This window comes from Paramormyrops kingsleyae, chromosome 7 (genome assembly GCF_048594095.1).
Source record: "Paramormyrops kingsleyae isolate MSU_618 chromosome 7, PKINGS_0.4, whole genome shotgun sequence".
Classification (NCBI taxonomy): Eukaryota; Metazoa; Chordata; class Actinopteri; order Osteoglossiformes; family Mormyridae; genus Paramormyrops; species Paramormyrops kingsleyae.
The window spans coordinates 24,292,351-24,318,157 of NC_132803.1; the positions used below are offsets into that span (position 1 = coordinate 24,292,351).

Below are 25,807 nucleotides of genomic sequence, written 5' to 3' on the forward strand. Positions count from 1 at the left end.
TTAATAGCTGAAAAGGCAGAGATAAGACACATAAATATTGCAAGTACATTATATCACGGAATGTGCTGTGCCCATACAAATATTTTCGTTTGTTTCGCAAATATGCACAGCAGCTTTAAGGGCCCTGTTTCAAAAGCCAGAAGGGAGTAATTAGAGGATTTAAGCGCACATCTGCCTTTAGCTGGCTGTCAAGAGAAGGCACTGAATGGAGTTTGTTTCACTGCTCATTAGAAAGTTTTCTTTGAGGGAAGTTATTAAGAATTATAATGTCCTCGTGGGGATTGAGGACTGGGTGTTTTTTCCACTTGCAAAGTAGAGATTTCTTTTCGTGATGTAGACGATTTAACTCGGAATGCAGCTTTGTGTAGCATGATCAGACAGTCTGCACTCTGTATTTAGGATGAACCGCAGAGGAAAATGAGCAACGGAGGAACTTGCGAAAAGGTCTCCTTCTTAACAGAGGATTGAAATGCGCCAGATCAAAATATATATATTTCGGGAAAAGTAAACACGGTAACAATGGAAAAAAAGCTCGAAGTAACTTTAGTAAAATGTGTGGCCAGCATGAATTATAGGGCTCCTGGAAGGTATAGCCTGCTTCTCGGGACGGAAGTTGTAATATAAACGGCTCTGCGGCACACGTCGGCTCCTGGAAAGCGTCGGCATTCCCGAAGAGGGGCGGAAAAGCGGAAAAAGACCCTTTGGGAAGTGCTGACGCGGCCAGCTGCACGGAGGAAACTTCAGGACTAAAGCGGGGCAGACCTGGGGGAACCACCATGCTTCTCTGGTTTATTATTTTCGGGGGACTTATGAGAGCCGATTGCTATTTTTCCGAGGAGAAACATCCCGAAGAGTCAAACATGCAATCGCCTACGGTGGTGATCGCAGTAATCGCACGAAACGCTGCTCACTCCCTGCCGTACTATCTGGGGGCTCTGGAGAGATTAAACTACCCTAAAGACCGCATCTCGATATGGTAGGTGGCTTTTCTTCGTGATCGCCCGCTATTTAGGGGGCCGCTAATTCCCTTTTATGAAAAATGCAGGCGCACAAAGGTCAGTCGTATTTAGTTCTTAGCCCCCAAACGCCCACTGCGCCCCCTCTTTAAGTCGTAGCGGCTTTTTTCCTTTGCCCCATAGGTATAGAAAGTTGTTTTATAGACGTTAAAGCAATCATGTTCGAATACCACATTATTTCACGCAGGGAAAAGCAAGGGAGTACTCAGAAAGTGCAGAATGCTTGCCAAATATTTTAAATAATTATATGACTGGCCGTAGTTAGTGTAGTTATTTTTGTTTCTGACGTTCTGTCCACTAAAATTGTGGGTTGTAAAATGAACTGTTTCATGCGTTTACATAATATGACACAGTTTGTTAGTAATATTTGTGTAGTGTCTCCATTTAAATGAATCAAGATTAAAATTTTTCTGGTTTCATTGTAATATACACAATAAGATTACATCATTTTTAACTGGACGTTTTGTTTGTCTGGAACTTGATTTGCGTTTTTAAACAATCTGTACATGTGCCTCATGACAGGGCAGCGACAGACCACAACGCGGACAACACCACAGCTATCCTGCGCGAGTGGCTCACCGTCATGCAGAAGACCTACCACTATGTGGAGTGGAGACCAATGGAACAGCCCACGTGAGTGTCTCTGGTCTGCCGGCTGCCCCCAGTGACATTTTCAATTTGAGACAAGTTTTCACACACAAGCACACGCATTTACATGTATGTATCAGTTTTATTACCTTATTACATAGTCTGTAGGTAGGGTGTGCAGGCTAGCCCAGTGCTTTTGATTTAGCTCATTTTAGGTTTATAACGGAATAATATAGATTTGCCGTAAGATTTGTTGTGAGAGCCTGAGTGTCACGTCAGATGTGTGAGAGCTGGCGGGCCTGGTGTCTGCGTACCCCCCAGCAGCTCCCACGGCCATCCGCAGGGGAGGATATGCTTAAATCAGGACTCAAAGGGTGCATCACCACCTGGTGGTACTACACATGCGTTCTAATGAAGACAGCAGGAATGAAACCACCAGTCTGTGCTTGTCTTTTTCATGCACCTGAGGCCACTTGTTAGGCCATATTATACCACATGGTCTCATCCACAGTTGTTAGCTTGTATTTAGTTGTTTAACTGAGGCTCCCATCCATATAAATGCTGGATATTTTATTGGAGTGGTTTTATGTTGAAGATGTTTACATTTGGCACTTAAACCGATGACCTTCTGATAACCTTCTCAGTGTCGCTGGTGTGTTTTGTAGCTCCTACCCAGGTGAGATGGGGCCCAAGCACTGGACCAATGGCAGATACGAGTACGTCATGAAGCTCAAACAAGCGGCGCTCAACTTCGCCAGAAGGCGCTGGGCAGACTACATACTGGTAGGGGCACCCATCAGCTCCTCCTCAAGCATTGTTTCCTGCCCGTGATGCTCTTTAAAGGCGTCCAACTTAAAAGAGAAACAAGACACATTATTACTTGAATAATAACTTTAAGTCTTTTACTTAAAATCACCACATAGGCCAAGCTGAGTGAAATGGCAGGAAATAATACAAATCAAATGAATGAAGATATCCAAGAAAACCATGCATGATGCTACGTCCCGGATACAGGACTTATGACATCATAGGGAGTGGGAGAGGGCGGGATCTCGCGTTGGGTCTGGGCCGGATCGCAGCCTGATTGCACCTTGTTTCCCAGTATTCCGACACCGACAACGTTCTGACCAACCCAGACACGCTGAGCCTCATGATAAAGGAGAACAAGTCTGTGATCGCGCCCATGCTGGACTCTCAGACGGCGTACTCCAACTACTGGTGTGGCATCACCCCCCAGGTGAGCAGCGCCCCCACGCGTGAGGAGCGGAGCGGGCTTGGCGTTCAGGGCAGCACCGCTCTCCGTTTCCAAAAGCGGATTACACTCACTACAAAGTGCATTGAATCGCAGTGCTGTATAGCTCCAGGAGTGTGAACAGGGAAACTTAAAGAAAATCCATCCATCCATCCATCTACCCATTTCTCCAGTACAGGGTTGCATGCAGCCTGATGCTTACCTCAGGCAACACTGTGGACATGACAGGCGACGTCCTGGATAGGCTGTCTGTCCGCTGTAAGGCACAGACAACCCCTGTGGGCAGCTCAGAGATGCCAGTTTGCCAAACCGCACGTATTTGGATGGTGGGCGGATTCCAGAACACCTAAGGGAATCCTTTGTGGCACACACACACACACACACACACACACACACACACTCGCACACACACACACAGATTCAAACCCCCAGCTTTGGAGGTGCTACCCCCTGAGCCAGCGTACTACAAAAGAAACAAAACAGCATTTGTGCTTCATGTTTCTGGTACTTTGTGTAATGAGAATGATCCTCCATCGATTAGCCGTCTGAACATCTTGAGGGCTGTCTGGGAAAGAGAATGGTGCTCAGGATGAAACCGCCGCCCCCCCCCCCTCCCCCCATCAGGGTTATTACCGTCGCACGGCGGAGTACTTCCCCACCCGGCACCGGCACCGCACGGGCTGTTATCCTGTCCCTATGGTACACTCCACCATGCTGCTGGACCTGCGCAAGGAGGGCATGAAGAAGCTGGCTTTCCACCCGCCTCACCGCGATTACTCCTGGCCCTTCGACGACATCATCGTCTTCGCCTTCTCCTGCCGTGCGGCCGGTAAGCCTCAGAACTGGAGCTGCGCCATGCGCGATGCTAATATCCACATCGCATTTTATGCACGTGCAGTTGTCACATCGCATGGACCGCGATAGCCGGGTCGAGACCGTAAAGAAGTTGCGCTAAAACATTTGTAGTCGGTCACATGAACCAAAACTTGACAAGCTTTGCAGTTTTAATGATCGTTCCTTTTCAAGATAATGTGGTATATGTCAAAAAACATCTGTCTGAAGTTTACCGTCACTGTTTTTGTATGAGCTCATAATTAATTATTGTCCTCCTGTAGGACTCAGTCTGTGTGCACGTTTGTGGGAAATTTAACAAAAAGAGCGAGGAAGAAAAATGTTAACAAGAACTGGTCACAAAAAGACATTTGTCTTCCACTGTATTTTGGATTCCACAGAAATGATATTGAGCAAAAGCAAATGATTTGTCGGCAATGCATTGTGTCTGTTGGCACAACTCATTGCAGCACAACCAACTTATTTAACAGATTCTGTTGATAAATAACAAAAGGTTATTTTTGGCTATGATTTATTTCAGGCAACTTTCAGCTAGTTTTTTTATTGTGTAAATATCACCATATAATTGCTAAATTTCAAATGCTGTAATGTGAATTTTTTTACAATATAATGTATCCTACTTTAAATTCAGCCTGGAGGCGTTTGGCTCCTGGGGGGTGTGGGGGGGGAATGTTAGCATTGACAGTGAATTTTTGATTTATTAAATTTGCTCCCGCGTTGTAATTTTTAATCGCCCGATTTCACCTAACAAGCCGAGTTATAGCTGGCCCCTGCGCTCTGGGGTGGGAAGCCCCCATGTTTTCACTTGTGTCTCTGAGTTTGTGCACGCCAATGGCTCACCAGCACCAGTGCTGTTTGTGCTCAGAGGTGCAGATGTACGTGTGCAACAAGGAGCGCTATGGCTACATTAACGTCCCGGTCAAGCCCCAGCAGACCATCGAGGATGACCGCATCAACTTCCTCCATCTGCACCTCGAGTCCATGAGTAACTTATTTTATTTATTATTATCAAATAATTTCTTTATTCATTCGTTGTGTTGTGTTGCTCAGTTTGTCCAAAGTGAGTACTCCTAGAGTAGGATGTTTTACGGCAACATGTTTATTGGTGTGAGATTCCTCTCGCAGTTTATAAATTTGCATTTAAAAATATCAGTGTGTGTGTGTATTTGTGCATGTGTTAGTGTGTGCCCTGTGACAGACAGGCGTTCCGTGTAGAGTGTCCCCTGCCCTGTGACAGACAGGCGTTCCGTGTAGAGTGTCCCCTGCCCTGTGACAGACAGGCGTTCCGTGTAGGGTGTCCCCTGCCCTGTGACAGACAGGCGTTCCGTGTAGAGTGTCCTCTGCCCTGTGACAGACAGGTGTTCCGTGTAGGGTGTCCCCTGCCCTGTGACAGACAGGCGTTCCGTGTAGGGTGTCCCCTGCCCTGTGACAGACAGGCGATCCGTGTAGGTTGTCCCCTGCCCTGTGACAGACAGGCGTTCCGTGTAGGGTGTCCCCTGCCCTGTGACAGACAGGCGTTCCGTGTAGGGTGTCCCCTGCCCTGTCATAGACAGGCGTTCCGTGTAGGGTGTCCCCTGCCCTGTGACAGACAAGCGTTCCGTGTAGGGTGTCCCCTGCCCTGTCACAGACGGGCGTTCCGTGTAGGGTGTCCCCTGCCCTGTCACAGACGGGCGTTCCGTGTAGAGTGTCCCCTGCCCTGTGACAGACAGGCGTTCCCTGTAGGGTGTCCCCTGCCCTGTCACAGACAGGCGTTCCGTGTAGGGTGTCCCCTGCCCTGTCACAGACAGGCGTTCCGTGTAGGGTGTCCCCTGCCCTGTGACACACAGACGTTCCTTCCTGGGTGTCCCCAACCCTGTGCTGGATACATGGCTGGAAGATGGAAGTATGGAAGTATGGATTTCAGTGCACTTTGAGCAGTACTGTATGAGCAGTACAGTGTGCCTGTGATCAGAAGGTCACCAGTCGAAGTCCAGCCTCGGCATGTCCGTGGGTCCGTGTGCGGCGCTAAACCCCAGCTCTCTGGGCGCCGCTAAGGGTGGCTGCCTTTCTCAGCCGGCTTACTGTCGCCCACAGAGAGCAAGCCGGGGGCGGCGTAAAGAGAGGTTCCCCACGGGGATCAATAAAGTATCAGTTATTATTAATTATCATTATTATGTTTGTAGGCTTTGATCCCAACCACTGTGTTTCTTTTTCCAGTTAATGAATTCTCGATGTTCCCCTCTCAGTACCTGCATCTGCCTCCCAAACAGACGGATCTCATGGGCTTTGATGAGGTGAGAGGCCCACTAACCCTCCCATACATTCAAGCATGTCTGTGCTTTACTCACTATTTAATTATGCTGCCTGTAAATAACTCGCCACAGAATTAGGGTTTTGTGTTCCTTCTCATAATTATAATAACAGTTTGCCAAAAGGCCACCAAATTTCATGTTTCAAATGCAAAGCAAACTTGTATTTTTTGTTTTAACATAACATTATGCTCAGAAAATTACTATCATTACTGCAAACTTATGTTAAATGTAAAGCGGGGTTATGAATCAATCTAGCTGTAGATGAAAGCTTGGCGACAGGCCGCCATAAGACAATTTACAGCTCCTTACATTGTCTGTTTCTGCCCCAGATTTACCTGATAAACTTACGCCGGCGTCCAGATCGGCGCCAGCGGATGCTTTGGTCTCTCTACGAGCAGGAGATCGACGTGAAGGTGGTGGATGCCGTGGATGGAGGGTAACGGCTCCCTGCGTCTTACTCTGCCCACGCCAGCCAGAGCTTTCCACCTTACTGTGTGGATACCTGCCTGTCACATACATGTGTGTTTGGTCTGTTCTCCTCCTTGCAGAGCTCTCAACAGCAGTGATATCAAGATCTTGGGTGTCGACCTCCTCCCCGGGTACTACGACCCTATCTCCAGGCGCACATTGACCAAGGGAGAAGTTGGCTGCTTCCTCAGCCACTACTACATTTGGAAGGAGGTGAGGATCAGGCAGCTGCCTAGCCACCTATAAGGCCAACTCTGGATCAGGCAGCTGCCTAGCCACCTATAAGGCCAACTCTGGTCCCCAGGGGCCACACTTTGGCTAAGTCCAAATTCAGGGACTACATTCGACTGGTTGTGAATTTTTCGAAGGCTCCTTCTAGATGCGTCCTTAATGCAACCTTCTTTTCCCACTCCACGAAGAATATACCCAATAGATCCTTCTCAGCCCAACATATCCCAAGATTCATTGCACAGAGGTAAAGTGGGTGTGCCCCAGTAGGCGATTGGAGCGGCACTTCGTGACTCAATGGTAACGGTGGGAACCGCTGGTCACGCGAATAGGAAATGATCCCTGCGCCAGACCGTCCCACTATTTGATTGACCTTCAAAGAACACAACCTGCAAAGGCTGCACCTTCATAGATGCAGCCCCTGAAATCGGTCACAGCCTATGCGTCAGTTTCACTTCACCTCTTAATTGCCTTATTAAAGTAATTATTTGGATCGAAAATGATTGTGGCATACATAAGCTACTAGGTAACTGATTGGAAATAAGTTGATCGCAATCTGGCAAGTCGTCCATAACACTTTATTTCTAGTTTATGAGGCTGTACTGCAGGTATACTTCACCTAGTGGTAGAAGTTTTAAGTAATACAGACATCATTGTGGGTGTAGGTTTGTAATTCTTTTTTTTGTGTGTATAACCTTTCAGTATACATTTAAAGCATTCTTAAAGCTTAGTATACAACTTTAAACTTACCTGCAACTCTGCTGAAGAGTGGAGACACTATTTTCCATCAGAAATGACATCATTAGCTGAGCTCTTTGAGGACTGTAGATAAGCCTCACTTAAACCCCATTTCCACCAACGCGGTGCTGGAGCTGGTACCGGGCTTTTTCCCAATCTGGAACTGGTTCTGCCTATTTACGCCGCCAATAAACTGGCCCCGGGCCAGAAAAAAAACAGCTGCAGTATGGCACCACAGAAAAGCTGGTCTCAGAGTTTCCAGAAAATTTGTTCGATAACTGATAAAGTTTTGTCTAATACAGTAAAATCCAGTTATAACGAACTTCAAGGGACCTGGCAAAACAGTCCGTTATATCCAAAGTCTGTTATCCAGAGTTGCTGTATGCCCAGAACACAACTACAGGACACCATTTACTCATGCCACACCCCAGCAGACACACTTGTAGTATAGATTATTAAATTGTACATGTAGTAATCCAACTTTACCTGACCAGATGTGTGACTATTAATAATCCCGACTACGTATCTGCGCTGGATATCACCGGCACGCCACGCGCCTTGTAGGCGGAGTCTGCATGTCTGTTATAGGCGAACAAAACTACAGCTAAAAGCGGCCCTGGGGACTAAATTGTTTGTCCATTATAAGCGAAATTCTGTTATATGCGAGTCCGCTATATCCGATGCTTTTTCTGCATGTTCTTAAAGGCGCATGGCCGGGACCAGCGGCCTTCGTCCGTTATAGACGATATTCCATTATAAGCGAGTCCACTACGGTGCTGAAACAACTTGCCGGCTTATTAGCTGAATATCGTTACATCAATTTTTAATTCTGTGGAAAACGAAAGATCGATCTGCTGGCCTGATTTATTGATAAATAAATAAAATTCTGTGGTGCTTGAGTGGTGAAGAGATCAAGAGGCAGACAGCAAAGTTCAGTTTTTAGCAGACGCTTTTACTGTGCGAGAATGAACTTACACACACACGGGGGAGAAATACAGCCTTTATTAAGGAGACAAAAGTCAATTCAACATCTTATAAAAACCCAAAACAGATAAAAAAAAAAAAATCCAAAGATGGGATTCATATGGACCTTTACTGTAACTTCCGCCCGTGTGACGTGTCCGCGCCTTTTTTTTTTTTTTTAAACGGAGGAAACGTGGGCAGGTTCTCAAAAGGGCCCAAGTGAGAACCAGCACCGGCTCTGTTTTGGTGGCAATGAGGTAATGGATGAAGCGGCAGCCTCCCCCGTGTCCAGCTGCGCTGAGATCTGGCATCTGTGAGATCCATGGCACATGCTTTACATGGTTCTTACATTCATGGATCCAAGCCATCCAGTGATTGCTTGTATACCTGTGGATAGGCTACTGGCATCCCGAGAGCTTCCATCACAACAGAGATGCTTCACCATAGGATTAATGTGACCATGTCTTTATTGACTTTCACCTTGGGCTGGGAAAATGTGTGCTTCACCGAGTGCTAGTGCTTCACCGTAGGGAGCAAACACTGATGTCAACCTGCTCCTTTGACTTCAAGCCACATGTGCCCGTCCCCTCATTGGGGGGGGGGGGGGTGTTAAATTATGACTTATCTGGCCGTATGAGTCTCCCCCCGGCTCAGTAACCCTTTGCCTCTGTTCTTGGCCCTCTTCCCTTGCAAAAGCGTGTGTTGAGGTGCAATAAGAGGCCCATTGACTGGAGCCCTGCCATTGTGTCCCTGCTCTCTGAATTTCCCGGCCAGACGATGCTTTGTGAAACTGCTTTTTCACGCCTTAGATTGCCATCTGCAGTCAAGTGATTCACGGTTGCTTGTCACATTGAACAAATGCGTGGGCATCCCAGTCGGGGGATACGTGCTTTCGAACACATTTGACCCGTGGCGGGTCATGTCTGTCCGCCTGATGTCAGGCGGTGGCCACTGGTCCTCGGGGAACATCTGCAAGTTCAGCAGTCCTGAAGCTTCGACCAAAGCTCTCCCAACGTTCATCCTGCTCCCAAAGCCCAGGAGATTGCTTATGTTAGCCTCGGTAACCAAAGTAGGGAGCCAGCGGGCCTATCCAGCATTTTTATGCATGACCTAAGCATGATTGAATGATGGAATATCTTGACCAACTGGAAGCCACAATTATGTGGATTTTTTTATATACCTTATTTATTCAAGTGGCTCTGTGCAGTGTCCGGATTTGTAAATCCTTCTCATGTTTCATATTTTATATAAAATAATTTCTTCCATTGAAACATGTCTTGCCTCCCATAAATTAGGCTGGGTTTTATTCGCTGTTGCCTTTTGCTTCACTGTTGCAGCTCCTGCACGACACAGTGAGCAGCGATGCAGAGCGCCCCCTGTCTGCTCTGAGTGAGAGCTGCCTGGGTGTACCCAGGATCACGGCCGGGGTCTCTCTCCCGAATCTGCGTAATGGCTCCCGGGAATCCTCATGCAAGATGTCTGTTCCCTTCCCCAGATGGTGGACATGCAGCTGGACAAGACACTGATCTTTGAGGATGATGTGCGTTTCCAGGGCAACTTCAAGCGCCGGCTGATGCGGTTGATGGAGGATGTAGCGAAGGTGGAGCTGGACTGGGACATCATGTGAGTGGGGCGGGATGGGGGGATGCGTTCGGAGACTGGCCTCTGTTTCCATGGAGATCACACAGCCCTGTGTGTGTGTGCACATGTTTGTGCGCACGCACGCGCATGCCACGCTTACGCGACAAAAACATCCGCATACCCACCGCTACGGGTTTGCAGACTGACAGCGCCCCCCTGTGGCCGGTGGTGGTCTTTCTCCCTGCTCTGCTGCAGATACCTGGGTCGGAAGCAGGTTAAACCAGGCGAGCTGGAGCAGGTGGAGAACGTGAAGAACCTGATGGTGGTGGACTATTCCCATTGGACGCTCTCGTACGCCATCTCCCAACAGGGAGCACAGAAGCTACTCAACGCTGAGCCGCTCTCCAAAATGTTACCCGTGGATGAATTCTTGCCAATCATGTATGACAAGCACCCCAAGTGAGTATCAGCTTAGCTAGTAACGCTGTACACCTCGTTAGCCAGGGAGCGCCAATTTCAGGAATAACTCTTCTGTGGTCCTTATAGCTTTTCAGCTGTCTGTCAAAATAAAACGTCAGTGTTCAATACATTAAACGAGTCCCCACGCACGACAACAGGCCTCAGTACCTAGTGTGTGATTGCCACTGATGCTAGCCTCTCACGGTTAGCTAATGGAGTTAAAGGTTCATGATCTTCTATGGTCAGGCAGGCAGAAGGAGAGCCGTCATTAAGTCTGAGCTCACCAGCGCCACACGGTTGGGCCTCGTATTTACAGCCTCCGCCCCGACCCAAAATGGAGTGAATCTCAGCCGCTGCGGTTGCACGGCGCTGTGGTCACGTGCTCATAGCCTGTGTATTCCTGTAGCCCTGCCTTAGAGACATCTGTTTTAACTTTCCCCGGGCAGACGTGGAGATTCAAAGCTATGACTGCACCGCATTCCAGTTTAGTTAATTCATATCGATTCACATCCAAGTTTCGTTGTTGCCTCATCAGCCGCGCCCGAGTGATGCCGGCCAACGGTTAAGGCGAAGCCATCGTTTGATATGTCGAGTCGCATTGTCGAGAGAGCCAAGTGCAGGGTTGAGGCTGTAGACGCCTGAAGAGCAGCGTGTGTCTCGTCATGTGCGGGAAGGCAGCCAGGGCCCTTGCTCAGGCCGTAAAGCGCCCTCCCAAGGCAAAATGGAAAATTCATGCATGAAATTTTATTTACCACTAGAATGTTTTGTTTTTTTATCGCATTGATGCTGTGATCACATCAGTGGACATGCAACTAATCTACATGAATCAAAAGAAATGCCTGTGTTTGTATAGTTACCACTTCCATTTAATTTGCTTACGCTCAAACACCTTTATAAGATTCGGGTCCTATTTCCAATGTGTTTTGCGTTCTGAGTGTATATGCTTAAGGAAGCCTCAAAGGTCAGAATATTATAGTCCTGAAAGGGAGAACAGAGTAATGACAGCCCTGATTAGTGGATAGGTCAGAAAAATGCAAAAGAAGGAAAACGGTGACATGTTTTCTGTGAAGTCTTTCCAAATACAACAATATACCTACATGTTCTGTACCTTCAAAGCGCTTGTTTTTCACTGTATAGACCTGTATGTTTGCAGTATTGGTCTTGCTCCTACACTCTCTGGTGCTTAGCAATACCTGAAGGGACACGTCAGCAGTCCGGTTCTCAGGCACCGATTTCCTCAGGGAATCCTGTGATGTCAGTTTATTGGGAAATTTCATGTGCTGTCCTGTGAATTTCCAAAGGGAGCCTTTCATCTCATCCAGTTAAACTTAATCAGTATTGTGAATCAGGCTGTTTGTGTTTTTAAATGATAGTCCCATGTCTTAAATTTATGAAGTCTATAGACAGTAAGACCAAATTGAATGATATGTAAATAAGAAGATTATAGAGCAGGGGTCTCAAACTCCAGTCCTGGGGGGCCGGAGCCCTGTGTAGCTTAGTTCTTTCCCTGTTCCACCACAAATGATTCAGCACAAGAGCTGTGTAGTAATTAGCACAAGGAGTTGAATCAGGTGTGTTAAATGAGGGTGAACCAAAAACTCTGTAGGGCTCCGGCCCCCCAGGACTGGAGTTTGAGACCCCTGTTATACAGTGAGTAGTCAAAAGTAAAGCTTAACTCAGGGTAGTCTGGCGCAATAGTTGACTAATTTTAAAAAGCAGGCCATTTGTGAAACGTTTAGACGGTATATACACATAGCCCCCTGACCTCTTCTGCCCCCCACAGTGAAGAGTACAAGGCGCACTTCCCGAACAGAAACCTCCAAGCATTCTCTACACACCCCCTGCTGGTGCAGCCGAGCCACTACGCCGGAGAACCCAAGTGGGTGAGCGACACAGAGACGTCGACCATCTGGGACAACGACGAGGTGCAGACGGACTGGCGTGGGTCCTACAAGACCCTGAAGGGCTCGGCCCCCCCCACAGGATTTCAGAGCGCCTCCCGGGACGAGCTCTAGCCTGGGCTTGTGGCAGGGGACCGGCCCCCAGCTTCACCGACATGCGGCAGACCTTGGATCTGTCAGTGGTGGACTATTGAATCCAAAGGAAGTCACCTCTACAGAACCAGCTTGCGCTGCCAATCTCCAGGGTCTGGAAAGTCAGTCTAATCACAGGCCCACAGGCCTGGCTTACATTTCCAAGTTTGTTCCATGGTTGAGCGTCTCCCACTCTTCACGACCAGCGTTGACAGATACCTGCATATCCACTGACATTCCTACTGCCGGCGCATCTTCTGTCTGACATCCATTTCTGTTGTTCATTATGGGTTGGATTTCGAATGGCATTTGGGATTATTTGTTTTATTAATGGAAATTAGGGGTTAATTTTAAATAATGGTTGAGCTTGAGACTGGATGAAAGGCTGATTTTAGCGGACTGAAGAGCAGAGACTGTAAGGCAGATGGTCAGACAGCTTCAGCACAGGGGGCCGGTGTGGTGGGATCCTGTTAGTGAAGATACTTCCACTGTAATGTCATCCTGACCCTGAATGATTCTGGTACTTTATGTTTCTTTACAGGTGAGTTGTACGTTGTTTTGGTTATTTTTAAGTTCTGTTATGAAGCTTTTTTTATGTATTTCTTTATTTTGACTTCTTTTTTACATCTTGGTGAAATAATGTTTAAAGGAAACTGCATCAAAATGATGGGAAAAAAACATATACTTAATTATTTAACACCACAGCATAATTAGTGCTGGTTACTTGAACATTCTGAATGATGATGCATTTTCCTTTGATGCGTGCCTTAAACATGAAGTTTGCATTCTGTGACTGTGTTTCATTGCTTTTTTTAATGGCTTTTAAATTCTTGGCTTTATAAGAGTTTTGGGTAACACTTTACTTGACGGGGCAGAAATACTTAGTAATAACTCAGTTACTATTGAAGTACAAATCATGAACAAATATAGTCCCTACTTAAGATACATCATGATTCATTAATGATGAAGAAACATCAAAAAAGATCAGAATTTAACTTGTGTAATTCAATACTTTTTCCTTCAGTAGTTCACAAAGGTTTACAGAATTAACAGATATAGTAACAAATATAGTAACTGCTTGAGATAAAACATGCATCACAATTCATTAATGATGAATTAACATGCGATCAGGATGTAACTAAGACTTAGATGGTGGTTAATTAATACATAAGTAATAGCATAATGTATGGGCACATTATTTGTGCCCCATCAAGTAAAGTGTTACTTTTTTTTTTTTTTTTAAAGTATTTCCAGTATTTGCATTTGGCAGTTTGTGTAATAATGACAATAGAGATTTTTCACAAATTCCAGGCCTGACTTCATAGGGCTGGTGTGGTAACATGTATGTTTTGTGGCAGGTTGGGGGTTGGCAGGCTGTGAGATGGGACAGCAGGGTTTGATCAAACAAAAGATGCTGATGTGGAGGGAAAAAGGGGGTCAAGGTTCCTCTAAAGAAGGGGTTGAGGGGGCCGTGGGTATCGGGGGGTAATTCAGTTCACCTGGCCCTCATTCTTGGCATTTATATAACTGAGTGTTGTTTATATAACTGAGTGTTGTTGTTACAGCCCCAGACACCAGGGGCAACACCAATCCAGATTGCTGCTATTGAAGGTTGCTGTCTTCTTTAAGTTAGTTCCATGCCCCGCATGAACCCAGTTTATTTGACTTTCTTTTGCACCCTGAATCTATCGCTCCTCTCCTGAACACCCGTGAATTTGGAGTAAGAATATATTTTAGCTGCCAGTTTTTATGTCGTAGTCACTTTACTGTGATAGAGTGAGAGTTCCCAATCCGGTCCACAGGGACACATACCCGGTCCATGTTTTTGCTCTCTCCAAGCTCCCTGTCAGACAGCTGGGCGAGAGCAAAAACATGGACTGTCTGTGGGTCCCCTAGGACCGGATTGGGAAGCACTGCTCTGAGAGAAACTTGCCCAGGGAGGAGTCGACCCTCAGCATTAACATTCTCCCCCTGTATCTGCTCAGCTGGTATAAAGCCTGTCTGCACACGCTGCCTATGGGCAGAGGGGGGGTCAGTGAGTGGGATCAACTAATCCCTGTCACATGGGGCCACGCTGGTGAACTAATATCTATGTATTTTTCTGACACATGCTATGATGGAGGCACCCCAGTTTATTTGTATAGCACTTTTTAAAAATAATTCTTAATCCAAAGTGCTGTACAAAAACCAAATCAACTGCTATTTAATGAAAGAAAAGAGTTTTAGGACATGATTTAAAAGTGACAATGCAAAAGTTTTGATAGTAACAGCAACAATAGAAATTAAAACTATTGAAACCATTAAAACATCAAAAACTAAAACGTCAAACAGACAAATGTCAAAACTCCACTGTAGAGAATAGCTCTACTGTTATTTCCCTGTATTTTAACATATTTCATTAAGGTGTTTATAGCAAATGTGCTTGGAGATTTATCTTTTATTGGGATTGTTATTAGCTAATCAGATATTTTACTGAGTGGAATTTACTTCAAGATCTAATGAGTCAAAATCAAGAACTTGTTCCAGGTCGTGATGAGCTCAGGATTAGAGGCTAGAAAGTTGTAATCTTTGCAGTCCTGCATTGATGAAAGCACCGGGATTTTAGTGGTGGGTGGGGGGCAGGTAATGCAGTGATTACGCTAATGGTTCTGTGTCCTGAGGGTTGCTTGTTGAGGAGGTTTTATAATTACGTTGGGCAAGGAACTTATCATACTATCCATCCATCCATCCATCCATCCATCTTTTAATTGGCTGTCGTACTGAGGGTCGTAGAGCCTGTCCCAGGCTATACAGGGCATATGGGTGTGATACCCGCAGACACACCCTGGATGGGAAGCCAGATACACGCTAGAAGCTGAGGAATGTGGTTTGTGATCTGAAAGCACTTCGATGATCTCTCTGTCCTGGAATCTAATAAAGAGGGATACCCCAGACTCTGTGTAACCGCCAAGGGGGAGCAAAATAATGACATCAACTTCTGTTAACGTGACTATTTCTTTAAACGATATCCATCCATCCATCCATTTCCCAACACGCTTGTCCTACTGGGTCGCGGGGGGTCCGGAGCCTATCCTGGAAGCAATGGGCACGAGGCAGGGAACAACCCTGGAGGGGGGGCCAGCCCATCGCAGGGCACACTCACACACCATTCACTCACACACCATTCACTCGCACACCATTCACTTACACATGCACACTCTTTAAACGATATTTATCAGCATATTCCACTTTTACTTAATTGTGATTGGAACATTTCCCACTGACCCTGGTGGACCACAGCAAAAGTGTAACAGGAGATGACTACAGATGCATTTTATGGTCACAAGAGGGCCATGCTTGATGCCTGACCACTCATGATGCTCAGTTGCAATATACCCAGACTGGAGACCACTGTTCTCTGATTGGACAGTTTAGTAACACATGGTTGTTGTCCTCTGCCTACCATTGGCTAGCTCCCAAAAGAATGGACAGGGAACGGTTCTGGCTGCATGTCAGCAGGCTGGTGCCCAGTAGGAGGAGCGTGGGACACTGCGGAGGCTGAGTATTCCTTCACTGGCTGTCCCTCATGTGGGAACACGGTCAGAGCGGGTGGCCAAACCCCGCCTGCTCCCCGCTACCTCTGCAGCAGCTGGAATGCTGCCAAAAGCCTGTTCTCTTTGGATTGATAAACCTACAGCACGTCGATGTAGCATTGGTGTAAAACCATTTTGTAACCATGTTGTTAGTGATCTATACATATATATATATATATATATAAAACCATATAAAGTGAATCTATCCTCAGAAATCTTGTTAAACTCTACAGTTAATCAATAACATGGATAAACCGACCATTGCCACTTCTTAAACATCATTAACAATGTAAAGCAAGCAAACAAAAAAAACTAGAAAACAGGCGATACATCTTTGATTCAGTAAAGGCACACAGAAGGACTCATCGACTAGATAAAACAGATAACTATTCAGGGAGCCCCAGATTTAACTTATTCCAATTGAACAAATGCCAGTTTTTAAGCTCATGAAAGAACAACTGCTGCTGAACTTCAAAGCACATTCAGAAGATGTCCCCCTAGACAAGAATGGCCACTTGTTGATTTCTGCCAAATTTGTTACAACGTTGAGCCCAGGATGTAACTGTAGTGCCAAAACACATTGTAGAATTGATTTCTTGTGAGAAACAAGCACTGACGTGAATGGATATGTAAGGAGGTGTACGGTTCAAATGTTTTGTTCCAAACAAATATTCTGTTAGGAAGAAAATACTCATTTTAATTATGACTTTAGGAGGTTACGAAACAATCAGGTGCAGGATTCTATGTTTCAAATATTCCCATTTTAACTGCAAACCAGCACAGTTGTTGAGTGACAGGGGTCCTAAAATATTTGGAGCATAATTATATTGGTCTGGGTTGGGGGGCCCAATGGGATGTGCTTCTCTAACAGCGCCAATGGGGAGGGGCAAGCTAGTACTGTAAGGGTCCTAAGGATTAAATATTAAAACAATCTGATCCAGAATCAGTGGTTATTAAGGATTCTGGAGCACTAAATAAAAGCGTCAAATCAACGAATCAGACTTTATCTGGGAAATTGGAAACAGACAATCATCCATTAGTATATAAGGGATTCCTTTAAAATACCTTAGGTGCTGTGGATATTAGAATAAGCGCTTTTAAATATTGCCCATTGTAAGGTGGTCAGTCATGCTGGCCCCAGAGTGTCACAACATTCAACAAGTTGTGTTTGGTATTGCTACAAGAATCTTCGGAAATTGTCTCTGGTGTTTGCTGGATATACGTATATATGGCGCCCTCTTGTGAGCATGACACTGAATCACAAATTGCTATTTGTACATTTTAAAGTGATGCGGTGTTTTTAATTGTTTTTTTTTCCGGACTTGTCACTGGTTTGTGTTTTGGGATTTTCTCTTACTATAACTTTCGGTTTACCCCCCTTCACCTTCAGCTTGGCTTGTGGTAGAAATAATTTAATTCTGATTTATGAAGCTATTCTCACAATTTTGGCAGAATTTATGGAGAGGTACAGATATTTTGTGATGATAAATTTCAGTCATTAACCAAAGGCATGCAGATAAGTCAAGTTTCTCAAAAAAAGTGCGGAATATGTCATACATACATTAAATATTATAATTTCCATTTATTATTGTTTAGAATAATGCCAATAATATATATTGTGCTGAGAAATACAACAGACTAAAATCCAGCTGTCAGAAATCTGATGGGCAAAAATCCATCCAATAGCTGCCAAAAAAAATTCAAATTCAATTTTAAATGTACATTTTGTATATTCAGGCTAAATATATAGTGCTGTGTTGTTTAATAATGGTGCAGTTCTAGTGTGTATTGTATCTGCCTAATTAGGTGAATGACACAAGAATGAGAAGTGCAAAGGGGCTCTGCTCGCGCCGCTTGAGCGGTCAGTACCAAAGCGCAGGGGCGGGGAGTTCAATGTCTGCTCTGATTGGCTGACAGAAATGGACAAGGTTTTATAAGGTCAGGCACGGCGGGAGGGAGGATCTTCATTCAAGACTGTCGGGTGCTTGGAAGAACCAGCAGAATTTCTTTCATGTATTAACAAAATTTAAAAAGTGTTCATTTACAGAAACACCTCTGAACAAATTGATCATGTAAATTACTAAAGTATATATGATAGTAAGAAAAAGTACCTCTTCTCATCAATGCATGAATATTCATTGCACGTGCACTAAGATCTAACCCATTTAAATAGTGGAAATTAAAGGAAAACTTACTTATTTCCTTTTTTTAAGAATCGCCATCAGTCACACTATTCAAAGGAACTGGACTGTTGGGGTCATGATTTGGATCATCTAGTGTGAGTTCACCCTAATTTAAGGTGGCGTTTCGCTGCTAATCATGAGTACGGAGGTGTTGTTGACACACATGCTGTTATGGCTGCAATGAAATGAAAGGAGCGCTCACGGTGTGTAGTCAGCGGCCTTGTACTGTGCAGTCTCCTTTCGCCTACATTTCTGCCTAACAGCCTCTGCAGCACAACTTTATGGTTCATTTGTATAAACAGAGATTATTTCGCTCTGTTCAATTTAGCAAAACACATGTCTCACTGGCGGAGCTTTCCTGACGGAAAAATGCACATGATCACTGCAGAGGGGGTTGCACACTGATTCAAAATCCACAGCAATACTGTTTAACACCCCAAATCCCCCGCTGCCACCGCCACACACAAAAAAAAAATAGATTAATGTGCAGAATGTGAAGCTGTGAAACTTGGCACGCTGAAAAACACTGTGGGAAAGAGTCCGTTCAGGTTTTATAAGCGGAGAATGTAAAGGATGGATCATGGATGGAATGTCCACGTGGCTACAGCCTTTGCGTAGAATATGCAAAGAAGGCAGATTTCAGCGAGGGTTGTGGCTGGCGGTACAGTGCATTCCCCCGCCCTCTGCGGAGATTGAGTTACAGGCCATAGCTGCTTCCCCGCTACTCAGAGGAAGAAAACAACAATTTCAGTATCTGCTAGCCACACCCCCGCCAGGGGCAGAATGGCTATACGCTAAGTCACATGGCTCATTTACCAACTACTCACCTCTGGTGCGGCCAGTATATTGCTTCCATAATAAGATGGAGGGAAATCACTGTGGCTAATATATGGAGTAGAATCACAGATGATCCATTTCGCTCCATTTCGCAAATGTTGCAGCTGCAGGATTAACCCCTTGAGCCCCGGTATATGTTGTTCTGTCACACTGAGCTTATTCAGACCCTGGTTCAAGAATTACAAAGTTGTCTCACAGAAAGCCTAGTGCGTGTATTTCACCCAGCCATCTCTGCTAAATCTAATGTGTGTTCCCATTTTATCTAACTTTAAAAATCAAAGTTATTTTCAAAATGTAATTGCAGTGGTTTGTGTCACTACAATACTTTGTGAAAATAGATATGTATTTAAATATCACGTGTAAACAACTATCAGCATGATCAATAGAACAGGAAGAGATTAGAATGAAAAGTATTACTGAGGAATTGGGATATTCTCCCTTACAAAAACTATTACGGTATTATCATCAAAGTAACAGCATAGTAGTACCACTATGACAGAAATTGTTGTAATTTGGCCACCTATATATGGTGATATACTATGTAGTATTACAATTTATCTATAGTTAAAATACAATGATAATCGGTTAAGCTTTTTGTATTGTACCATGGTAATAACATGTTTTAAATATGCTACATACTATGGTGACATAATCTTATTTTCAGTAGTATTTTACTTAATGTTCACCATGGTATTACAATGATACAGCATTGAAATTAGACTTCATAATTATATTAAATATAGACCTGCCATGCATGAAATGTATCTGTTTTGGTTTGGTGAAGAAAACACTTTAACAGTTTAATAGCTGCATGCATCAAACCAGTTAACCATTGACTAATATAAGTGTTTCAATGGCAAAAGCTGAAGGAATCATTTTTATCAAGACACATGTTGAAAAAATAGAAATAAAACTGTTAACATTTCAAATTGTGTCATATGAAAATGGCGAAAATAAAATTACAATTACTGATTTCTATGAACTGTTTAGGTGAAATTCTCAGATTCCATCACTATGAATACTAAACACCATAGTATCAATATAGGTTGGAAATAAATACCATGGCACATAACAGAATATTATGGTATCAAGAACAAAGTACCATAGTATAAAATAAAATACTGTTCTCAAATACTAGGAAGGGACATATGGTACGATGACATACATATGGTATAAATCTACCATACACAAAACAGAACAACACTGAACGTACAATCATATTGACATAATAATATCTTTTGTAGGGGTTAGACATTAAATGGCGACCTGTTTCTAATATATTCAGCTGGGTAGATGTTCTCAAAGACATTCACATGAGCTCTACAGGTTGAATTTTTTTTTTTTTTGATGATTGGTACTGAGACGCGCGTCATTTGTTAAGGTTTCGCGGAGACTGGCAGTAATACATGTTTTGTGGAGAGAAGAACGGGTTTGTTTGATTTTTGGATAATTAGAGTGAACAAAGTACCTGTGTGTTGACAGACTGGCGTGTAGCCATCTGCCGTAAGTTCCTCCCCGCACGCAGTTGGACACGAAACAGGAAAAGTCTCTAACCACGAAGAACATCAGCTTCGCTCAACTGCTTTGCGCTGTATATATAGCCTACAGAAACAGGACCTCCGCCGTCACAGTAAGTTTCGGGTTTGAATTACCTTTAAACACAAGTGGCACGACAAAAACAAAGTATCGATCAACCTGCTTCCGAAAGTTAGAGGGAATCACTTAAGACTGTAAAGTAGCGTGGATGTACTCTACTTTATCTTGGTCACCGCAAACTACAACATGCCGCTTATTCTCGGAGAATTGCACCATTTGTACTTTATTTTTCACATGCATATAAGCATATGCACACAGCAGATTAAATTTCATCCACTCCGCTCCGTCTGTTTATGGAGGCACGCTCAGATCGCTGCACCCAGCCAAGTTCTCGTTGTTTTCATTCTTATTACGTTAGGTCTCTTTTATTTCTCTTACGATTTTAAGGGCGCGGATCCTTTAAGAACAGTTTGTGAGTATTTCTACTTAAGAAGGACATGGCTGACGTGTGACGAAAAACGACATGTTTGTTATCCGAGTATTAGCGCCTGGCTGGCCGGAATTAGTTTTGAGGTGCCATATAGCAGTTATTGGCATTGTTTAGTTATTTTTCAATTTCTTGCATGTTTTTCGTATGCCTTTTTGAGTGCAAAACTGTTTTGGTTAAAATATCGTGACAGGCATATAGACTCAAGTTAATGGACGTGCAAGTTAGTGGAGGCACAGTTAATGATTAAATACGAAGACAGCGTGTAATCTAATGATCGGTTTTTGGTGGCACCCACAAAATATGCTTAGTTTGGGGATACTGGCGTTGACGGTTACCGGTCTACAATGAATGTTAAGTCGACACGTGGTCTTATAATGTTAAATTGTAGCGCTGTTTTTTTTTCGTAGAGGTTAAGCGTGTTTTGATAGATGTAGAGCTGTGTTATATTTTCAATTTTCAATTTGTCAAAACATGTTAACGTATTTTGAGTTTCCTTTTCGGCGGTACCATTTGGGGAAACTGATGTGCAGTCGATGAGTGTTTCACAAGACGTCGGGTTTATTTTGTACTTCATGCATTTAATATTTTTGTTTTAATATGTTCCTGCTGTGTCCATAAACGACCATAGTATCACATTGGTGCTTTTTGCAATAAAAAAAACACACGCTTATCTTACTGTTTATTTTGTATTATCAGACAAATTTCACACTGCTATCACAGCATAACGAGATAATGTTTATTCTGACACGAATTTCAGACGTTTTCAGCAAATTGGCCGTAAATGCTGAGACTGCCTCGTGCCCCGTACCTGTCGGTGGCTGTGGGTGTTGGATGGGCTCGTGCTTTCCAATTGGCTGATACGCAAGGGCGTGCCACGTGACCACGCCCCTGGTCGGAAGCGCGTGTGAGTCTACGAGTTGCATACAAAACAGCGAGAGGACTGGAAATGTAATGGCTGGCTCTTTCATAAGTTCCATTTTGACTTTTAATGCTTTGAATGGTTGTTTACCCATCCTCTGCATTTGACTTATATAGAACACATCGTCGGCTAGGCGATATGGCAAAATATTTTATCGGGATAACATGCCTAGTCGACTCCTCAACAGCACGTGTGTATGTAATGTGCTGTTTGCCTCACTTGCACGTCGCTTTGAACAAAACACTATGCTAAAAAGTGTTTTTTTTTTTATAAGTCGATGTCGATAATTATCACGATATAATTTGAGTCATTCTTTTTGTACTTCCAGGCTATATTTTTGTTTAAAATTCCATTAGGATCAGCCAAAGACTCACAGCATTAAAAAGGCGACGAATTGAATGGACTGCATACTGAAATCTAATTTTAGTAAATAAAAAATGGCATGGTGGTGCAGAGGTGTTGCCTCACACCTCTGGGAGCAGGGTTCGAGTCTCGACCTGGGTTACATGTGTGTGGAGTTTGCATGTTCTCCCCATGTTGTCGTGCGGTTTCCTCCGAGTACTCCGGTTTCCCCCCACAGCCCAAAGACATACTGAGGCTAATTGGAGCTGCTAAATTGCCCATAGGCGTGCACGTGTGTGTGAGTGTGCCCTGCGATGGGCTGGCCCCCCATCCTGGGTTATTCCCTGCCTCTTCTGGGATAGGCTCTGGACCCCCCGCGACCCAGAAGGATAAGCAGTTTGGAAAATGGATAGATGCATAAATCATATAAAATAAACGCAACACTAGAAAATGGTGTGGTTTGTAGAGAAAAAAAAAAAACAGAACTGCCTAAGGTGGGAGCAAGCCTATTTTGAAATTGCAATTTTTATAAATATTAAAAATAGTGAGACGCACTGAGCTGCAAGGTAAAGTTTATTTCTTTATCTATTTATCAGGACAAATATATCAGTCCATGGGGAGCTTTAAACCCCTTACCCTCACTGCAGGTGTCTGTGACTGTAAGCGCTTGCCTTTGGTATGTTCTGCTGGATGGCAGTGCTTCAGGTGGTAAAATAAGTTCGGAGTATTTTCAGCTTACACAGGACCAGGACCATGAAATAACCCCCCCCCCCCCCACATCACCAACTTTATTTTTGTTTTATCCACAATATCTCCTTCTTAAAAAGATGTGGCTGCTGAGCTGTTGCTTTTTTCACAGGCACTTGAAGTTTCCTCTGCAGGAGAACATGATGTTACCAAAATAGTAGCATGTGGCGGGCCGCTGACTCAGTCAACTTTATACTGTCTTTGATGCCCATTTTTAAAAGGCTACCATAGGATTGGTTGGAATTACATTCATTTTCTGGGATGTGATAGGCTGGTGTGTGCTTTTCAGCAATGTTCCTTATCGACAATTAATCTAACTTTCTTTTTTTCTTACTGGTTTCAAGTGCATCAGAATATAATATCACTTGAATAAATGTAGCTGTAGAAAGTAGGCTGCATAATTTCCAGCTTCTTATGGTGTATATTCTATGTAAGAAACAGTCGAGTAGCTGCTTAAGGTCAAGGTGGTTGGATCCTCGATGGTGGACAAGCTGACTGCAGGTCTGTTGTGTTCCAGGCAGCCGGTGACCATGTCCTTCGTGGGAGCGGCCGTGCTGTGGGCAGCGGCGCGCCGGCCGGGCCCAGCGTTTCTCCGCCCTGTGGCGTTTCGCTGGTACAGCAGTGCCCCAGAGCACACCTCACTGAAGAGCGTCCCCTACGGGACGACGCTGAAGCAGGAGGGGGGTCCCAGCGGCCCCAGCAAGCCACTGCCCAGATCTGCGGACGTTGTGGTTATTGGCGGAGGCAGTCTGGGCTGCCAGACCCTGTACCACCTCGCTAAGATGGGCATGAAGAATGCCGTCCTGCTGGAAAGGGACAGGCTGACGGCGGGGACCACCTGGCACACAGCTGGTACTGCCAGGGCATCCGAATCAGTCTGTGCCATTCATTGTGTTTCTCTGAGTCTGGATCCTGTTCTCTGTGTATAGGCCTTTACCGAAGTTCAGGAACCTAAGTACTGGGTCCGAGTTCCTGGGCTGTCTCGACTTTTGTAGTTCCTGGCCACTTGCATGTTCCCACTGCACAACTGGAACTGGGATCTTTAAATAAGCATGGGAGATGCAAAAAACTCGTAGGTTAAACTTCATACATAATTTAATGCTAAACTACACCACCACCCCCAAATAATGGAGGATGAACAAGCCGTTTTGTTAGTTATTGGGGGATAGATCTTGCAGTCCAAAATACAGGACAAAACACATTTTACTTATACAGCCCACAAAATGTTTAAAATTCATCATTAAATATGGCCAGCAGAACAAAAACAATGATGTCATGTAATTCCACTAAAGTCCTGGCAAGTTTCACCGCCGACATCAGCGACATTAGTCAGAAGTATGTTGGTTATTGATCAAATGCAGAAATGTGGAGATACAAGCAAAAAAAATTATTCATTAATACATTGAATGTAACTGAGATACAAAAATAAGTCCATCTGCTCAATTTTTGCTCCACTGCTTCTCTCTCTTTTCCCCTCACTTCTGTGTGACTCCCAAGCTGGTGTCAGTATTTGTGGTCAACCAATCAGCAAAGTTTATCGCTATTAGCCCCACCCACTAAAAGGGTTCAGTAACTACCTCCAAGCAGCTGCAGTCGGGCCGAATTCCTGTGGTGGGGATGCGACAGAAATTCTCGGTTCCTGAAAAAGGTCCCTGCGGTGGGAAGGCCCTTAGTGACTAGTGTAGGTCAGTGTCATTTCGGGTTGCTCGTGGCTTCACCGTGCTTGCGCTCTTTGCCTGTGTTTAGCTGGTCAGTAAGTGGGGGTGCCATTGACCGGCCCGTCTTCGGCCTCCCCAGGCCTGCTGTGGCAGCTGAGGCCCAGTGACGTGGAGGTGGAGCTGCTGGCCCACACCCGGCAGGTGGTGAGCAGTGACCTGGAGCAGGAGACGGGCTTGCATACAGGCTGGATCCAGAACGGGGGCCTTTTCATCGCCTCCAACAAGCAACGGCTGGACGAGTACAAGCGCCTGATGTCGGTGGGGATGCGGCTGGGGCTCTTTCAGCAGCTGATTTGAAAGATGCTTTTTTTTGAGATGCTGTTTCTTCATTAACGGTTCGGGGTTAGGGTGGGGTGGGGCAGCTGTGTCATTCTCTTGAAGTTAGGGGTCAAGGCAGATCTTTCATATTCATCTGAGCTCATGTTGTCAGGAACATTTGATCCCGTTCGTGTGGGGTGGCCAGATAACCCTGAACTACAAGGACAGGAGCCTTTCAGTTCTAAAGCAGTTTGTAAAAGCTGAACTAGCTCAAGGTCTTTATCTTGTCACCATAGTTTGCGTTCGTCGTATTTGCTCTGTGCTAATGGGTGCCGTTTGTTCCCTGCAGCTGGGGAAGGTGTATGGGATCGAGTCGTACGTCCTGTCCCCCGCCGAAACCAAGGACCTCTACCCCCTGATGAACATTGAGGACCTGTACGGCACTCTCTATGTACCTAAAGATGGGACCATGGACCCTGCTGGCACCTGCTCCACCCTGGCCAGAGCTGCCACTGCACGCGGGGCCACGGTAAACCATGTGGGCGCTGTGGCTCTGTGGGTTAGGCCTCTACGTCGGTGAACCAGTAGGTTGCTAGTTCAAGCCCTATGGCTGGCAGAGTGACATTACCTTCAGCTCCCTGAACAAGGGCCTTAACCCTAACTGCTTCAGGCACTGTCTGATCCTGCTCTCTGATCCTCATTTATGTCACTTTAGACAAACGCGTCTGCTGATTAA

The 25,807-nt window shown here is 44.9% G+C and overlaps 2 protein-coding genes across 2 annotated transcripts in view; both read left to right on the top strand.

Annotated features, from left to right (window-relative positions):
• Positions 1-13,259, top strand: cercam (cerebral endothelial cell adhesion molecule). Its single transcript, XM_023831882.2, has 12 exons — positions 1-976; positions 1,539-1,649; positions 2,270-2,387; positions 2,707-2,841; positions 3,481-3,685; positions 4,574-4,693; positions 5,905-5,981; positions 6,329-6,435; positions 6,548-6,680; positions 9,892-10,019; positions 10,233-10,436; positions 12,220-13,259. Exons 1-12 carry the CDS (start codon positions 777-779, stop codon positions 12,449-12,451), a joined length of 1,770 nt encoding a protein of 589 aa, XP_023687650.1. The 5' UTR covers positions 1-776; the 3' UTR covers positions 12,452-13,259.
• A 7,161-nt stretch (positions 13,260-20,420) lies between these two features.
• sardh (sarcosine dehydrogenase) overlaps positions 20,421-25,807 on the top strand; it is a 43,738-nt gene continuing 38,351 nt past the window's right edge. The window contains exons 1-4 of the mRNA XM_023831877.2: positions 20,421-20,691; positions 23,613-23,947; positions 24,893-25,071; positions 25,421-25,600. Coding sequence (XP_023687645.1) covers positions 23,626-23,947; positions 24,893-25,071; positions 25,421-25,600 — 681 coding nt within the window. The 5' untranslated portion in view covers positions 20,421-20,691; positions 23,613-23,625. The remainder of the gene's footprint in view (positions 20,692-23,612; positions 23,948-24,892; positions 25,072-25,420; positions 25,601-25,807) is intronic.

What these genes read in the sequence shown, in the direction of transcription:
- cercam (XM_023831882.2), top strand. Translation starts at nt 777, where the DNA reads ATGCTTCTCTGGTTTATTATTTTCGGGGGACTTATGAGAGCCGATTGC. An exon ending in AAAGACCGCATCTCGATATG is followed by an intron (nt 977 to 1,538) that starts GTAGGTGGCTTT and finishes GCCTCATGACAG; the next exon opens with GGCAGCGACAGACCACAACG. An exon ending in CTTCTCCTGCCGTGCGGCCG is followed by an intron (nt 3,686 to 4,573) that starts GTAAGCCTCAGA and finishes GTTTGTGCTCAG; the next exon opens with AGGTGCAGATGTACGTGTGC.